At 45.7% G+C, this 19,058-nt stretch overlaps 1 protein-coding gene across 2 annotated transcripts in view; it reads right to left on the bottom strand.

Moving 5' to 3' along the window:
- LOC115197662 (filamin-C) overlaps positions 1-10,813 on the bottom strand; it is a 39,855-nt gene extending 29,042 nt beyond the window's left edge. For both annotated transcript variants that reach the window (XM_029759408.1, XM_029759409.1), the window contains exons 1-4: positions 9,982-10,813; positions 5,294-5,542; positions 1,975-2,072; positions 240-396 (exon numbers count right to left, since the gene is read on the bottom strand). In XM_029759408.1, the coding sequence (XP_029615268.1) occupies positions 240-396; positions 1,975-2,072; positions 5,294-5,542; positions 9,982-10,366 (889 nt within the window). In that variant the 5' untranslated portion in view covers positions 10,367-10,813. The remainder of the gene's footprint in view (positions 1-239; positions 397-1,974; positions 2,073-5,293; positions 5,543-9,981) is intronic.
- Positions 10,814-19,058: the final 8,245 nt, after the last annotated feature.

Below are 19,058 nucleotides of genomic sequence, written 5' to 3'. Positions count from 1 at the left end.
TCAGTTGCTTGCTTGGGTTACAAATACCCAGAAACATTCTAAAAGTTCCTGGTCGTTCTTAACCCAGACAATGCCATGTTTCTGAAATCCTGGTTGGAAGTTTCCTTCACTGCTTATTGTCTCCTGATTCCCGAGAATCCTGCAACCGAGATTCCTGAGAAACATAGGAATTTTGGGAATGTTTCCGGAATTTTGCAACCCAAGTCCTGATTCAACTACACTGCTCAGTGAGCACCCACCAGGTCCGTATGCCTTGGCCTTGTTGGGGTACAGCTGAACGCCTTTAGGTTTGAGGGGAGCGCCAGGCTTCAGCTTAGCCTTGGGGAACTGGGACAGGTAGGTCATCACTGAATGTTCATCCACATCCGGATCTACAATCTCCTCAGGGGCGATCACCTAGGCAACAAGCACAGGGTGTAAGGTTAATACTGTACAACCACAATTGTCTAACTTGACTTAAACCCATTTGCTCCTTGGGGAGAAGAGTTCATAGCACAACTGTTTTCAGACGGACAGGGAGACAGACAGACCGACAGACAGACCGACAGACAGACAGACAGACAGACAGACAGACAGACAGACAGACAGACAGACAGACAGACAGACAGACAGACAGACAGGGAGACAGGCCGACAGACAGACAGGGAGACAGACAGGGAGACAGACCGGGAGACAGACAGGGAGACAGGCAGGGAGACAGACAGGGAGACAGACAGACAGGGAGACAGACAGACAGGGAGACAGGGAGACAGACATGTACTTATTGTTTGTTCTGTATACCAATGTGAAGGCACATTGCATAGATACTATTTATAATGTATTTATAATCTATTCTATTCCATTGTCTCTCTCCTCTTCCTTCTCCCTCCTTCCCTCTGCCATGTTGGTAGTATCCGTCTGGTGTAAAGCTGTCTGTCTATATTTAACCCTGATACAGCAGGACTGTGGCCTCAGTAAGCCATGCAGTCAGGGGATTTAGCCCTGAGCCAAGCCCTCTCCCACACCTCATCTACAGGCCACGGTACAGTCCTCAGCCTGGAGAGAATTCAGCCCCCTGGGCCTGGGAATCCATGGCACACACCCTGCTCAATATACACCCTAGGCCTGCTCAATATTCACCCTAAGGCTATGCCATGTCACCAATGGTCGTTCTTAACCCAGACTATGCACACTGTGTCAGATAAATCAGTAGAGAAACACCCACAAAAATAGTACAGCTCACAGATTCCGTTTCAGAAGAGAATCTAGCAAATCTATACCTTAGAGAATCTAATAAATCTACACCTTCGAGAATCTAATAAATCTACACCTTAGAGAATCTAACAAATCTACACCTTAGAGAATCTAATAAATCTACACCTTAGAGAATCTAACAAATCTACACCTTAGAGAATCTAACAAATCTACACCTTAGAGAATCTAATAAATCTACACCTTAGAGAAACTAACAAATCTACACCTTAGAGAATCTAATAAATCTACACCTTAGAGAATCTAACAAATCTACACCTTAGAGAATCTAATAAATCTACACCTTAGAGAAACTAACAAATCTACACCTTAGAGAATCTAATAAATCTACACCTTAGAGAAACTAACAAATCTACACCTTAGAGAATCTAATAAATCTACACCTTAGAGAATCTAACAAATCTACACCTTAGAGAATCTAACAAATCTACACCTTAGCATCTTAGTATTGAATGTACATCTAAACACTCCAACAAACACATCATTTACAAACACATCATTTACAAACACATTATTTACAAACACGTCATTTACAAACACATCTTGTTAAAGTGTTCACTGAATAACAAACCAAAAGTAATACATTTTAGTATAAAGACCCATTGCTTCTCAGTGCATATTATCCCCAACCAAAACTTCTAGTACACCTCATTCACTGGCTCCACTACATGTGGCTTCAAGGGGCTTTCCCTGGAACTGTCACCCCAGAGTAGTGTGTCTTACCTGGGGCACGCCCAGCCAGTCGTCAGCCTGCTGCATGGCCTCTCTGGCATTCTCCACAGGGTGGTTAGGGTCCCAGGCCTTCCAGTCGGGGCACAGACCTACAGGGAGAGAGAGAAGGAAGAGACAGGAGAGAGGGAGAGGGGGAGGAAGGAGGGAGAGAGGGAAGAGACAGGAGAGAGGGAGAAGGGGAGGAAGGAGGGAGAGAGGGAGAGAGGGAAGAGACAGGAGAGAGGGGGAGGAAGGAGGGAGAGAGAGAGAGGGAGAGAGGGAAGAGACAGGAGAGAGGGGGAGGAAGGAGGGAGAGAGAGAGAGGGAGAGAGGGAAGATACAGGAGAGAAGGAGAGGGGGAGGGAGAGAGGGAAGAGACGGGAGAGGGGGAGGAAAGAGGGAGAGATAGGGGTTTTAGAATGGGATTGGGGTTACGACTGTGCAGAAATATAACAGTGTCCCATCTGGTCACAGAAACAACTTCATCACTACTACCCTACTACTACTACTACTACTATTACTACTACTACTACTACTACTACTACTACTACTATTACTACTACTACTACTACTACTACTACCCTACTATTAACTACTACTACTACTACTACTACTACTACTACTACTACTACTACTACTACCCTACTATTAACTACTACTACTACTACTACTACTACCCTACTATTAACTACTACTACTACTACTACTACTACTACTACTACTACTACTACTACTACTACCACTACTACCCTACTATTAACTACTACTACTACTACTACTACTACTACCCTACTATTAACTACTACTACTACTACTACTACTACTACTACTACTACTACTACTACTACTACTACTAACTACTACTAACACCCTACCACCCAATGTGACCCTGTATTTACCCATGCTGCTCTGCTCCAGTTTGTATAGATGGGTGCATAGATAGCCTTCGATTGAAAGGCTACGGATTTCAAAACAACGAAAGCAACAGACGTATTTGTACTTTCCCTGTCGGGACACAGAAGGCTAAAGCAGACAGGCTGACGCACAACGAAATAGACTTACTAGAACGAGCATTCTCATTCAAGTCAGTGTGTCTGTGACAGGTTGACCGGAGTGTGGTTATATTTCTACGTGCTAAAACTGCCATGTGCTGCTAATGCTTAAAGTGGATTAGCTGTTAGCTGTGCGGTGAGTTCCCTGACACAAAGAGCCAGTCGCTCAACACGAGTCTATTATCTTGTTATTACCGGACACGCCGCGGAGCTGCTGTGTAATATTACTGTAGCGTTACTATGGCAACTTGAAACAATGGGTCTGTATGCATCACATCGTGGTTAATTCACTGTCACCGACAATAACATTCTGATTTAAAAATCACCCACGTTTGGGTGGTGTAAGGTTGGATCTTCTGAAAGGAATGCATAACGACGGTAGAACTACCGTAGAAGGAGAAAAGTTCCAGGTGATTTCAGCTTTGGATTTAAGCCTAGTCTCCTCCACCCCAAAATATCATATTTCAGGGCTTTATTACATTTCAATTGGACACAGAAGATTATCGTCAGGGATACAGGAGAAATAGTCACAAACAAAGGAGGGGATGACTGTTCTTGTTGTACACCTGTTGTCTCCGGATAAACCGACGAGCGGTCAGTCTAGAGAAATGCCTAGCTAACTACATAAGCCTAACTAAGGATTGGACTGGATTTGTCAACTTTCTAAGTGCTGTTAGGGGTTCAATAAAGAACCATGGCCTTGTATGGTCACATCCTCTGTAGCTAGCTGGGTGTAGGAGAGCTGGCTGTAACACATCCCAGGATTTCTAGCCATGTAAACAGTCAACCACAGTGTTCTAGACTCCTCTCTCTATTCTAGAACTCAAAAAGGAGTCTTTCTAAGGCTTCGTGTCAGAGGGTCAGAGTGTGCTGTAACCTCTGGTCAAATTGGAGTGCTTTCAAGTCAACGAGTCATCCTTGTGAATCTTGGCACTCCTGCTCCAAAGCTCATCCTCATGCATTTCCAGCACAGAACAGGCTGTTTTTAAACCTCTGCCAAGCATCTAAGCACATGTCCCTTGGCAGATGAAGAGGAATCGTGCCCAAATTTGGCGTTGCTGTGTGTGGAGGCTATAAACACTAAAGCCAGGCTTATGACCTCTGGGCCTGAGAGAGCTCCTTCACTCAGTCAGAGACAGCTGGAAGGGACGTCCTCTGTCTGTCTGTCTCTTTCGCTCTCTCTGTCGATCTCTATCTCTCACTCTCTCTCTGTCTGTCGATCTCTCTCTCTCTCTCTGTCTGTCGATCTCTCGCTCTCTGTCTGTCGATCTCTCTCTCTCTCTCTCGATCTCTCTCTCTGTCTGTCGATCTCTCTCTCTCTCTCGATCTCTCTCTCTGTCTGTCGATCTCTCGCTCTCTGTCTGTCGATCTCTCTCTCTCTCTCTCTCTCTCGGTCTGTCGATCTCTCTCTCTCTCTCTCGATCTCTCTCTCTGTCTGTCAATCTCTCTCTCTCTGTCTGTCGATCTCTCTCTCTCTGTCTGTCTGTCTGTCTGTCTGTCTGTCTGTCTGTCTGTCTGCCTGCCTGCCTGCCTGCCTGCCTGCCTGCCTGCCTGCCTGCCTGCCTGCCTGCCTGCCTGCCTGCCTGCCTGTCTGTCTGTCTGTCTGTCTGTCTGTCACTGTCTCTCTCTGTCTCTCTCTGTCTCTCTCCGTCTCTCTCTCTGGCTCAACAGGACCACTGAGGCCTACTGACCCCGCCAGGCTGTGTAAATGATACCATGATGCCATATCAAATACAATAACTGACTCATATCTGAACCCTGACCTCTCACCACAGTAACTCATAGTTGACCCCTGACCTCTCACCACAGTAACTCATATCTGACCCCTGACCTCTCACCACAGTAACTCACAATTGACCCCTGACCTCTCACCACAGTAACTCATATCTGACCCCTGACCTCTCACCACAGTAACTCATATCTGACCCCTGACCTCTCACCACAGTAACTCATAGCTGACCCCTGAACTTACCATGGCTCCCAGGGCCTCAAACTAAACTCTTCCTGAGTCAGTTCTTACCAGGGGCACAGTTGTCTACCAGGGCTCCCAGGGCCTCAAACTAAACTGTTCCTGAGTCAGTTCTTACCAGGGGCACAGTTGTCTACCAGGGCCTCAAACTAAACTGTTCCTGAGTCAGTTCTTACCAGGGGCACAGTTGTCTACCAGGGCTCCCAGGGCCTCAAACTAAACTGTTCCTGAGTCAGTTCTTACCAGGGGCACAGTTGTCTACCAGGGCTCCCAGGGCCTCAAACTAAACTGTTCCTGAGTCAGTTCTTACCAGGGGCACAGTTGTCTACCAGGGCTCCCAGGGCCTTGCCATCCCTCCAGTCGCGGTGGAAGTTGTTGATTGGTAGCTCAGGCACCTTGTTCTGGATCCATCCCAGCAGCCTCTGCTTGGGGGTCAGTTTCTTAGCCTCCTCATCATCCTCGTCCTCCCACATGGGCATGGAGATGGAGTAGTGCAGGATCAGAGTCCAGATCAGACCTAGGATCAGTTTCAGATTACCGTCCACGATGGCCTTGGAGTCTGGAGGGGAGAGGAATACAGATCCAGGGTCAGATTTAGCTTCCTATCCATGATTGACTTAATGTCTACGAGTGGAGGAGGGAGAGAGAGAGAGACATTTTAAATGTCTTTATTATTTTGGAACTTTTGTAAGTGTAATGTTTACTGTAAATGTTTTATTGTTTATTTCACTTTCGTTTATTATCTATTTCACTGGCTTTGGCAATGTAAACATTTGTTTCCCATGCCAATAAAGCCCTTAAATTGAAATTAAATGTTATTGAATTGAGAGAGAGAAAGACAGAGAGAGAGAGAGAGAGAGAGAGAGAGAGAGAGAGAGAGAGAGGAGGAGACAGGACACAAGAGGGAAATCTAAAGTGTTTTGTGTCTGTTAAGGTCTTCAAGAGAGAGTTCAATTCCACTACAGGTACTAGGCTACACAATAACTGACTGGTCTTTAGAGTGACCGAGTATCTGTGGTATTCCCCAGACAGACGGACAGACGGACAGGCAGGCAGGCAGGCAGGCAGGCAGGCAGGCAGGCAGGCAGACAGACCAGCATGGACAAGAACAGATCAACAGCTGAGAACATATGTTGAAATGGAATCCTTAGTAAGTCAACAGCACTTGGATTTAAATTGCTTTGAAAGCACTTTAGTAACAGTGACCTTCAGTATGAGATAAATCAATGAAGAAGCACTAAGTAGCAGACAATAAAGTATACCTAAAAACTTAACCAGTGTATTCTTAGAGTAGTCATCTCAACTTAAACCAAACAGTAACATAATAACATCCTTGATTGGTTTAGAGTAGACAGTCATGTGACTTGTCTATCTCTGACTCTCATATCTATTTATTGTAGTGTGGGTCAGTGAGCTCGGGTACTGGACACCAGTGTAGCGTGATGACTGTTTGATGAGGACCACTAGACTGACTGGCATGGCCAGGTGGTGTGGTGGTAATAATAATGGCGTCTCAGGCTTTGTGGACGGCTGTATGTCATGTGGTCATTCGGTCAACGGACAAACAGTGTGCCAGTGAAACAGGTGCTTTTTTACTATCCTCATTCCTCAGTGTGAATTCGTTGAGTATTTGTAGGTTGCTGTGATTTAAAGGTTTGTGTTCACCCAGAGCTCGGTGTTGCCGTGTCTAAGCCTGGACAGACAGCAGGCGTCAGCAGAGGAACGACAGCACCGCTGTTATCATGTCATGTTTCTGTCAAAGCTGACAAGGTCGCAGGGATACCGCCTGCCACTCCCCAACTCACACACAGACCTGGGCATTGGGGGGGGTGACCCCTAACCTCTTTACTGACACTATACTGCAGAACCTTGGGACATTCCTTAGGCGTGAGGTCGATAGCCGAAGAGAGTTCCCTCGTGCATCATGACACACATACACTTGCCGTGCCCTTCACAACCCCCCGCTCAAAGCGGCGGTCAAACCGGGAATTTCACCGGGCCGTGTGGAGGGAGAGTAATCAGTCAGCATGGCAGAGAGACAGACAGTCAGGTGTTTAATAACCCTTATTGTTAGTGAAATATGAGACTGGGTTTCTTTTCTCTAGTCCAAAACCTTAATGATGACATGGTTTAAGTAAACACACTGAACTAACATGCTGAACATAAACTAGACAAATGAGAAACATTGAGAGAAATGAAATAAACAGTGCTTCTGTAACAGAAATCACCAAGGTCATGGGTCTATCCAGATGTACTTCTATGACTGTGACAACATGTCCAGGAGTCCCCTCTTACCTCACAAACACAGACCTACAGACTCCGCTATGGTATATCTATCTCTCTCCATCTAAATCCCTGAAGGAAGGGAGTGCAATGTCCAGGGGTCAGAGTCCAGCTATCTATAACTCAATTACTCCTCCCACGGCTTAGCTACCGCTGTGGACACAATACCTCCATGCTTATCACTCTTATCCCAAACCAGGACACATGCCCTCAGCCAGCCTAACCCTCCCCTCCACACACAGAGGGATCCCAGAGGATAACCATGTTAAGCTGGTCTGTATGGGCTATGTAGCCAACTAAACCACCATAGGATATCTGGGACCAGCCTGACACTGAAATCAATGACATGACAATGATCATAAGAATTGTTCTACAGTCCTAACATGTCTGGGACCAGGGACTATGGGTGGGAATTTAGTGGCTGTCCACCACTTTCCTCTCCCCCTAACAAACTTCTGGCATGACTCTTCTGACCTTTAACTGGTGTGATTATGAGGTGTGGAGTGTTTGTAGAGTGAGAGGGGTGTGATGTGTGTGTGTGTGTGTGTGTGTGTGTGTGTGTGTGTGTGTGTGTGTGTGTGTGTGTGTGTGTGTGTGTGTGTGTGTGTGTCTTTCTCATTAACACAGTCCTAGTGAATTTCCACCCAGCAGAGCCCAGCCTGACAGCACCACTGTAATAGTCTATGTAAAACACTGTAGATGGACATGAAAGTCCAGGGTGGACGGCGTGTCTTGTCTCTGACATCGTCCAGGGTGGACGGCGTGTCTTGTATCTGACATCGTCCAGGGTGGACGGCGTGTCTTGGCCCTGACATCGTCCAGGGTGGACGGCGTGTCTTGGCTCTGACATCGTCCAGGGTGGACGGCGTGTCTTGGCTCTGACATCGTCCAGGGTGGACGGCGTGTCTTGGCTCTGACATCGTCCAGGGTGGACGGCGTGTCTTGGCCCTGACATCGTCCAGGGTGGACGGCGTGTCTTGGCTCTGACATCGTCCAGGGTGGACGGCGTGTCTTGGCTCTGACATCGTCCAGGGTGGACGGCGTGTCTTGGCTCTGACATCGTCCAGGGTGGACGGTGTGTCTTGGCTCTGACATCGTCCAGGGTGGACGGCGTGTCTTGGCTCTGACATCGTCCAGGGTGGACGGCGTGTCTTGGCTCTGACATCGTCCAGGGTGGACGGCGTGTCTTGGCTCTGACATCGTCCAGGGTGGACAGTGTGTCTTGGCTCTGACATCGTACAGGGTGGACGGTGTGTCTTGGCTCTGACATCGTCCAGGGTGGACGGCGTGTCTTGGCTCTGACATCGTCCAGGGTGGACGGCGTGTCTTGTCTCTGACATCGTCCATGGTGGACGGCGTGTCTTGGACATCAGCCAGTGATCTCAATGGTACCTATGCTGTAAGAGTTTCCATAGAGATGGCTGACCAACGGCCATTTTGTGAAAGCCATGCATCAGACAGTAGAGCACCTGACCAGCTGGGTTGACAGGAGGTGGCATAATACTGTTAGTGTAGATAGATGTATAGACTCAGGCTGAGTCACTCAGCAGAACGATTCAAACGGGTCTCTCTCAACAACATGTGGTCGACAATCTAAGATCTGCTATTGTGAAAAACACATTATTCCCCTGTTCTAGTAAGTATTATGTGACTGATGCCCAGAGTGTTATGTGTATTCATCACAGAGAGTTATGTGTATTCATCACAGAGAGTTATGTGTATTCATCACAGAGAGTTATGTGTATTCATCACAGAGGTTTATGTGTATTCATCACAGAGAGTTATGTGTATTCATCACAGAGAGTTATGTGTATTCATCACAGAGAATTATGTGTATTCATCACAGAGAGTTGTGTGTATTCATCACAGAGAGTTATGTGTATTCATCACAGATAGTTATGTGTATTCATCACAGAGAGTTATGTGTATTCATCACAGAGGGTTATGTGCATACCATCATAAGGCAAGCCCAAAGATTTTGTGAAATGACACTGACAGTCAATAACTAATTTACAATGTACTAATTAATAATACATGGTTTCATGTATCAGTAAAAAAATAGCTATAATGTTGTAACATTTTGTCAAAATAATGTGCAGCTCTATCCTGTCTGGCCTCTCCAGACTATACACTGGACTCTCATCCTACCCTTATTCATATTCCATTTTCTTTCTCTCTCTCTCCTTTCTCTCTCTCTCTCTGTCTCCCTCTCTCTCTGTCTCTCTCTCTCTCTCTGTCTCCCTCTCTCTGTCTCCCTCTCTCTCTGTCTCTCTCTCTCTCTGTCTCCCTCTCTCTCTCTCTGTATCTCTCTCTCTCTCTCTCTCTCTCTGTCTCCCTCTCTCTCTCTGTCTCTCTCTCTCTCTCTCTCTCTCTCTGTCTCTCTCTCTCTCTCTCTGTCTCTCTCTCTCTCTCTCTGTCTCCCTCTCTCTGTCTCCCTCTCTCTCTGTCTCTCTCTCTCTCTGTCTCTCTCTCTCTGTCTCTCTCTCTCTCTCTCTGTCTCTCTCTCTCTGTCTCTCTCTCTCTCTCTCTCTCTCTCTCTCTGTCTCTCTCTCTCTCTGTCTCCCTCTCTCTCTCTCTCTGTCTCTCTCTCTCTCTGTCTCTCTCTCTCTCTGTCTCCCTCTCTCTCTCTCTCTCTCTGTCTCTCTCTCTCTGTCTCTTTCTCTCTCTCAAAATGAATGAAAAACATTCCAGCCCAAAAGCTCACTTGTCACTTACCAATAGACACCAGCTTGATGTGTTCCCTGTCCAAAAACTCCAGCGCAACGGACACATTTTCCAGTTTCATCTGTCGGAAGTTGGGTCTGGTGTGGTGTTTTTTGTACATCTTTTTCTGGCTCAGAACTTCCAGGAGCCCAATGAGCTTTAAACCGTCGCCAAAATCCTTCTGGAGGTCTGTCACGGTCTTATTGACGCACTTGAGGTGCTCATTGCACCACCTTGTAAATGTGTTCTGCTGGATCTTCTTCCATGGCGCATCCTCGGCCAGATCTTTCTCCGTAGCCGGCATCTCGTCTTCCTCGTCCCCCTCGAAGTTGTCAGTGCCCTGGTAGAGCTGTGGTGGCTGGCTGTCGTCGTAGTAATGTGTGTTATTGCTCGTCATGTTGGCGGTTTTCCGTGTCCCTTTTTATACAGCAAGTCAGACCGATGTGTGAAGTTATCTGCAAAAAAAAACTTTAGCGTGTCGATGCCAAGCTCGAGCGCTCTTGCTGTGGTAAAAGTTCAAAACTTGGAGAAGAGAGTTTCAACAACAAAAAAAATGTCCCGGAGACTTTTCGGATGTCCTTGTGAAGAAGCCCTCTTCTTGTCAGGACAATGATGAATTGATCCGATTTACAGTCCTTGTTACTGCAACGCAGCCTGTGGCTGGTTTTTAATTGGCAGTGGCTTGACAAATGTAGTTCGCTGCCTCTTAATAGATCTGCTCAGAGAACAATGTCGCTTTTTCAAAGATGGGTTGTTCAGTCCAGTTCGCGCTATAGCACCTGAGGAGTAGAGTAGCACTGTAGTTCACTGGAGTCTGTTGGTTAAACTTGAATGGTGTGAGGTGGGCGAGAGTGGGGTATATAAACCTGGGGGTCACGTCACACCCGCCGTAGACCCCATAGTCATAACTACAATCATAGGCTATTTTCTAATCCATATGGATAACGGGGTGAGTCAGGATTGGCCGTAACGGACGGTCGGGCAGTGATTGGTGGACCCCCACTCAGAGCAACAGTTGTGACAGCGCACTGTATTTTTAGCCACTCCACTTTGGGTGGTGGGAGGCCGGGACTTCTTGGTTGTTGTAAAGTAGCCTTATGATCAGGGCTCGGGATCCTGAATTGTTAAACAATTTAGACAAGAAAAGATAATGACGCGTCCTAAAATCAAGTGGGTTTTAATATGTGGCCCATGTCGTTGTGTATGTGACAAATACATTTGATTTGATTAGGCTATACTATGTTTATGTTGTTATATCGCCTATTGGCCTTTTACCACTTTGTTAATAAATCCTTAAAACATGATTTATTAGTGATGAGATGTCCTACACAGAAGCCTCGTTTACACCTTGAGCTGACATCAATAAATCAGTAGCCTATCTGATCAAGGTTTGTGGTGTAATATTTAAAATGGTATCCGTTTAATGTTTCCGCATTGTGACCAAATTAGCTGGTGCCTCCCTGTATGCAAATTATTTCACAGATATTCTTTAAAAAATAATATGAATGTACACTGCCGGTCCATCTACATATTCAAGGGTTTTTCTTTACTTTTACTATTTTCTATATTGAAGAATAACAGTGAAGACGTCAAAACTATTAAATAACACATATGGAATAATTTTGTAACCAAAAAAGTGTTAAACAAATCTAAATATATTTTACATTTGAGATTCTTCAAATTGCCACCCTTTGCCTTGATGACAGCTTTGCACACTCTTGGCATTCTCTCAACCAGCTTCATGAGGTAGTCACCCGGAATGCATTTCAATTAACACGTGTGCCTTCTTAAAAGTTAATTTGTGGAATTTCTTTCCTTTATAATGCGTTTGAGCCAATCAGTTGTGTTGTGACAAGGTAGGGGTGGTATACAGAAGATAGCCCTATCTGGTAAAAGACCAAGTCCATATTATGGCAAGAACAGCTCAAATAAGTAAAGAGAAACGACAGTCCATCATTACTTTAAGACATGAAGGTCAGTCAATACGGAACATTTCAAGAACTTTGAACATTTCTTCAACTGCAGTCGCAAAAACCATCAAGCGCTATGATGAAACTGGCTCTCCTGAGGACCGCCACAGGAATGGAAGACCCAGAGTTACCTCTGCTGCAGAGGATAAGTTCATTAGAGTTACCAGCCTCAGAAATTGCAAATAAATGCTTCACAGAGTTCAAGTAACAGACACATTTCAACATCAACTACTCAGATGAGACTGTGAATCAGGCCTTCATGGTCGAATTGCTGCAAAGAAACCACTACTAAAGGACACCAATAAAAAGAGTCTTGCTAGGGCCAAGAAACACGAGCAATGGACATTAGACCGGTGGAAATTTGTCCTTTGGCCTGGAGTCCAAATCTGAGATTTTTGGTTCCAACCGCTGTATCCTTTTGAGACGCGGTGTGGGTGAACAGATGATCTCTGCATGTGTATTTCCCACCATAAAGCACAGAGGAGGAGGTGTTATAGTGTGGGGGTGCTTTTCTGGTGACACTGTCTGTGATTTATTTAGAATTCAAGGCACACTTAACCAGCATGGCTACCACAGCATTCTACAGCGATACGCCATCCCATCTGGTTTGGGCTTAGTGGGACTATCATGTGTTTTTCAACAGGACAATGACCCAACACACCTCCAGGCTGTGTAAGGGCTATTTGACCAAGAAGGAGCGTGATGGAGTGCTGCATCAGATGACCTGGCCTCCACAATCCACCAACCTCTACCAAATTGAGATGGTTTGGGATGAGTCGGACTGCAGAGTGAAGGAAAAGCAACCAACAAGTGCTCAGCATATGTGGGAACTCCTTCAAGACTGTTGGAAAAGCATTCCAGGTGAAGCTGGTTGACAGAATACCAAGAGTGTGCAAAGCTGTCATCAATCTACACCTGTCTAAAGATGTGGGCAAAATCTGACTTTGGACAAGATCAGGACAAAGGGTGGATGTTAGCACCAGGTATAAACGGGGCTTCTGTGTTTAGCCTCTGATGGTTATGTTGTCCTTTTGCCCCTTTTACCACTTTGCTAAATCCTTTTAATAATATTTTAACTGATAAGGATTATCTTTATCTCCGAGAGGGAGAGAGAGAGAGAGAGAGAGAGAGAGAGAGAGAGAGAGAGATGCAGAGATACAGAGAGAGAGAAATATTTGGGAAGCTTGATTATGAGCCATGAGGTCATATTGATAGTTGTTCATCGAGCTACGAAAGTCATTGTCATTACGTATGGTTAAGAATTATCTGCCACCTCTCTGTGAAATATGTATTGTCAATAAACAAACTCACAGAGGTCAACAATGCGTTCCTCCATGAAGACTAATGTCCCTTTCAATGCAGCTCTGCAATTGTTGACCAGAGGTCAAATGACCCCTGACCTCCTCACGGGCAGAGGGAGCTGAGGGAAACTTTGATGTCATATTATGTCATCCCAGGCAAATACCATAAATGCTAACATCAACTCATGATATTTAGACCAGACATTAGTCTGCAAAGTCGGCTGTTGTCTAAGTGACCTACAGCTCTGAGAATGTGGCTGTATGTTGTCATGTTATTAGCCTAAAATAACTTATCAATAACATCATTATAAAAAGTTTATGTGCCCACATTTGTAGACAGGTGTAGACGATTAGCAGGCATTGTGTCTGGATATCAATCTAGCGTTAACAGATCTGGATGGTCAAACCATTTAAATCGTCAATAAACCGACCCTCTAAAATCATTGGTCCCACTGTAGCTCAGTTGGTAGAGCATGGCGCTTGCAACGCCAGGGTTGTGGGTTCGATTCCCACGGGGGGCCAGCACAGAAAAATAATGTATGAAATGTATGCGTTCACTACTGTAAGTCGCTCTGGATAAGGGCGTCTGCTAAATGACTAAAATGTAAAATGTAATTGACAGGTGGCACCATTGACTTATGCCATCAGTGATTGTCTTTAAAATAAAGAAATAAATATTATTTTAAAATAGTATCTGTCAGTTAATTTGTATACAGGGAGGCACCAGCTAATCTGGTCACAATGGGGACACAGTGGGATGGATAAGAGACTCTATATGCAACAAACCTTGAATAGTGATTGGATCATATTGATCAGATCACGAAACTCACATGTTAGCGCTTGGTGTAAACTGTCTGATGCTGGGACAGCACTTTTGTGACTATTTTATTGGTTCCATTGTGCCAGACAAACCCAGTTGAAGTATTTTAAGTTATTTAAAATACTGTTTGAATCCAGGTCTGACACACACACACACACACACACACACAACACACACACACACACACACACACACACACACACACACACACACACACACACACACACACACACACACACACACACACACACACACACACAGAGTGTAAGCTATCCTTGACGGGGTAAGCATAGCTAGTAGTGGGCTAAGAATAACTGTGACACATACACAGAGAATGTTCAGGATAACTGTGACACATACACAGAGAACGTCCAGGACAACTGTGACCCATACACAGAGAACGTCCAGGACAACTGTGACCCATACACAGAGAATGTTCAGGATAACTGTGACTCATACACAGAGAATGTTCAGGATAACTGTGACCCATACACAGAGAACGTCCAGGATAACTGTGACACATACACAGAGAATGTTCAGGATAACTGTGACACATACACAGAGAATGTCCAGGATAACTGTGACACATACACAGAGAATGTCCAGGATAACTGTGACACATACACAGAGAATGTTCAGGATAACTGTGACACATACACAGAGAATGTCCAGGATAACTGTGACACATACACAGAGAATGTTCAGGATAGTCCTACCCCAGACAGGACACGGGTAGGATTCCTTCTTGTTGTTTTAACACACTTCAGAGAAAATAATACTTTATGTTATATGCTTAATAACTTGTTATAAGCATGTATGAGCCTTTATAACTTCATATTATTTTTAATGCGTTATGTCCCTCCTTGTATACATTTTTCTAACTTTTTTCCCCAACTAGCTCAAAATGGCCTAAACGTAATCAGGATCATTACGACTTGTTTTTTAATGCTTTATCTCTCCAGTTTTATGATATCCAATTGCGATGCAATTACGATCTTGTCTCATCGCTGCAAGTCCCCAATGGGCTCGGGAGAGGCGAAACATGACCCGCCAAACCGTGCTCCTTATTAACACCCGCCAGCCGCACCAATGTGTCGGAGGAAACACCGTTCAACTGACGACTGAGGTCAGCCTGCAGGTGCCCGGCCCGCCACAAGGAGTCACTAGAGCGCGATGAGCCAAGTAAAGCACCACCAGCCAAACCCGCCCCTAACCCGGACGACGCTGGTCCAATTGTGCGCCGCCCTATTGGACTCCAGGTCACGGCCGGCAGTGACACAGCCTAGAATCGAATCCGGCAGCGCCACTCGAGGAGACCTACGACGTGATTATTATAAGTAAATGTATCACACAGTGAATATATTCCAGAACATTCCTCAGACACTTGCCCTTGAGTCAGGAGATCATTTCTATATTCACAGTCGATCCAGTATAACTGCCAGTCAGGCTAATTCTGGCCCTTGAGGTTACATACAAACTCAGTAAACCGTGAGTGTTAGTGAAGTCTCTGTGTAATGAGTGTAATATAGAAGACCTCGTCAACAGCCTTGGCACATGCGGAGCCTCCCCTCGTATGTCTGAAATGACCGCCTGGCTGTCAGAGACTTAATGACACTGATATAGAGTCTGCGTCCCACATAGCACACTATTCCCTATTCCCTATTCCCTGGTCATAAGTAGTGGACCATGTAAGTAAGTGTCATTTGGAACGCAGACATAGAGTTAAGTGCATTGGTTGTTATACGGCCTGCGTAATGCGATGCCGGGAAAAGAGTCGCTCGACGCTCTGTGTGACACCGACACGGTCGCGCTGGTGATTTCATGAATGGGATTCCTTCTGAAAACCTTAAACGCTCTTCCGTTACCCATTGGGAAACATTTGGCACATGACGTCTTGGTGACGTTGTCTTCGGGTTGTAATGAGAAGACGTCATATAACCAGAACGCAACAAACTGGTCTCTGTTATAAACAGGAAATATGTATTTTCCTTGATCACGTTAACCCTTTAACCGGTATACCAAGAAAATAATATGTGTATGTAACAGCTTAGCTTACGTCCCTCTCCTCGCCACTACCTGGGCTCAAACCAGGGACCCTCTGCACACACAGACAACAGCCACCCTCGAAGCATCGTTACCCATCGCTCCACAAAAGCCACGGCCCTTGCAGAGCAAGGGGAACAACTACTTCAAGGTCTCAGAACGAGTGACGTCACCGATTGAAACGGTATTAGCGCGCACCACCGCTAACTAGTTAGCCATTTCACATCGGTTACATGTACTTAGCCTCAATAAAGGCCATAAATGAATCATTTTTGTTTGTATGACTTAAACTGTGATAGATTATGCATTGCAAACATCTCCACCAGCCAATTAAGTTGCCCAATTAGAGTAAACTAATTTTGTATTGGAATTTGCATCGACTTTTAAAATCTTCCAAAAGATAGTATACATTCATTTACATTATGTCTGTTTCGTTTACTTAGAATGGAAGATAGGCCTAGATAAATTAGGACTGATATCAAATGTTGATAAAATATGATATATTTGTGTGTAAAAATATGAATATTCAAATGCATGTAAATGTATGTGTTTACAGTTTATATGCTTAGAATACCAGTAAAATGACATGTACTGAATGGTATTGTGAAACATATAGAAGATAACAGGCACACAGTAAATATTGATATCGATTTGAAAGGCTTTTTGTATTTGCACAGACAAAAATAGCCCAGAACAATATTTCTCTATTGTCCATTATCACCAGATTTGACTTATTATCAATGAAATGTGTTTATAAAGCCCTTTTTACATCAGCTGATGTCATAAAGTGCTATACAGAAACCCAGCCTAAAACCCCAAACAGGAAACAATGCAGATATAGAAACACAGTGGCTGGGAAAAACTCCCTAGAAAGGCAGGAACCTAGGATGAAACCTAGAGAGGAACCAGGCTCTGAGGGGTGGCCAGTCCTCTTCTGCCTGTGCCGGGTAGACCAGAGGAACCAGGCTCTGAGGGGTGGCCAGTCCTCTTCTGGCTGTGCCGGGTGGACCAGAGGAACCAGGCTCTGAGGGGTGGCCAGTCCTCTTCTGGCTGTGCCGGGTAGACCAGAGGAACCAGGCTCTGAGGGGTGGCCAGTCCTCTTCTGGCTGTGCCGGGTAGACCAGAGGAACCAGGCTCTGAGTGGCGGCCAGTCCTCTTCTGGCTGTGCCGGGTAGACCAGAGGAACCAGGCTCTGAGGGGTGGCCAGTCCTCTTCTGGCTGTGCCAGGTAGACCAGAGGAACCAGGCTCTGAGGGGTGGCCAGTCCTCTTCTGGCTGTGCCGGGTGGACCAGAGGAACCAGGCTCTGAGGGGTGGCCAGTCCTCTTCTGGCTGAGCCAGGTAGACCAGAGGAACCAGGCTCTGAGGGGTGGCCAGTCCTCTTCTGGCTGTGCCGGGTAGACCAGAGGAACCAGGCTCTGAGAGGTGGCCAGTCCTCTTCTGGCTGTGCCGGGTGGACCAGAGGAACCAGGCTCTGAGGGGTGGCCAGTCCTCTTCTGGCTGTGCCGGGTGGACCAGAGGAACCAGGCTCTGAGGGGTGGCCAGTCCTCTTCTGGCTGAGCCAGGTAGACCAGAGGAACCAGGCTCTGAGGGGTGGCCAGTCCTCTTCTGGCTGAGCCAGGTGGAGACTATAAGATTACAGGGCTTATTAGCATTCCTTTAATGTGCAGCTCAAACGCCTGGTAGAGGATATTTGTCAAGAGTTCTTAAAATTGTAAAACAACAACATATTAGTAATTTAATCATTCTTAAATGATGTTCTAGAGGTCAACAACATTTCACAACCTTGTAATTTCCAATATTATACACAATTAGTACAAACAAATTTGGTAAATGAGATTCGGTTTTGCTCACATTCACTTCCTGGTTTTCAACCATCTTTGAATGGGTGTTGGGAGTCCCAAAATTAAAACCACATGATTATTTTACTAAATGGTATTGGTTGAGATGATAAAATCTGCCAAATAAAATTCATATGTTTAAATTAATATTGTTTGTCAAAATTAGCTCAACTGTCCTGTTGACCTGTGTCACAAATATCTTCGTCTTCTGACGATATAACGAAATCGTCGTCGGAAAAGGATGACCAATACGCAGCAGAGTCGATATAGTTCATCTTGAACATTTAATTAAATCAACACGAATACAAAAACAACAAACAAGAAAACGAACGATAAACTGACAGTCTGCAAAGCATAGGCTCAACACAGAACAATCACCCACGAATAACAAACACAAAAACACCCTAATATATGGGACTCTCAATCAAAGGCAGATAGACAACACCTGCCTTCAACTGAGAGTCCCAACCCCAATCAGCACAACATAGAAACACACTCACCAGACTACACATAGAAATACATAAACATAGAACATCAACCCAAAACCCCGGAAATACTAAATCAAACCCCCCTTTGAACAAACACACCACCCTGAACCACATAAAACAAATACCCCCTGCCACGCCCTGACCAAACTACAAAACAATTAACCTTATATACTGGCCAGGACGTGACAGTACCCCCCCCTTAAAGGTGCTACCCCGGAAGCACCTTAACAAAAAAAAATAACCCCAAACAATACCCAAAAGAAAAATTCCCCCTTACTAAAGGGAGGGAAGGGAGGGTGGCTGCCGTCAACGACGGCACTGTGCTACACCCCCCCTCCCCAACCCACCTATTTTTGGAGGTGGCTCCGGCTCAGGCCGTTTCAGGCTGTCTGGGCAGTCTGGCAGCTCGGGACAGTCTGGGCAGTCTGGCAACTCGGGACAGTCTGGGCAGTCTGGCAACTCGGGACAGTCTGGGCAGTCTGGCAACTCGGGACAGTCTGGGCAGTCTGGCCACTCGGGACAGTCTGGGCAGTCTGGCCACTCGGGACAGTCTGGGCAGTCTGGCCACTCAGGACAGTCTGGGCAGTCTGGCCACTCCGGCAGTTCAGGGCAGTCTGGCCACTCCGGC

Source organism: Salmo trutta, chromosome 7 (assembly GCF_901001165.1).
Source record: "Salmo trutta chromosome 7, fSalTru1.1, whole genome shotgun sequence".
In the NCBI taxonomy this organism is placed as follows: Eukaryota; Metazoa; Chordata; class Actinopteri; order Salmoniformes; family Salmonidae; genus Salmo; species Salmo trutta.
Note: the sequence above shows the minus strand (reverse complement) of the source record. Positions and strands in the feature narration are given on the sequence as shown.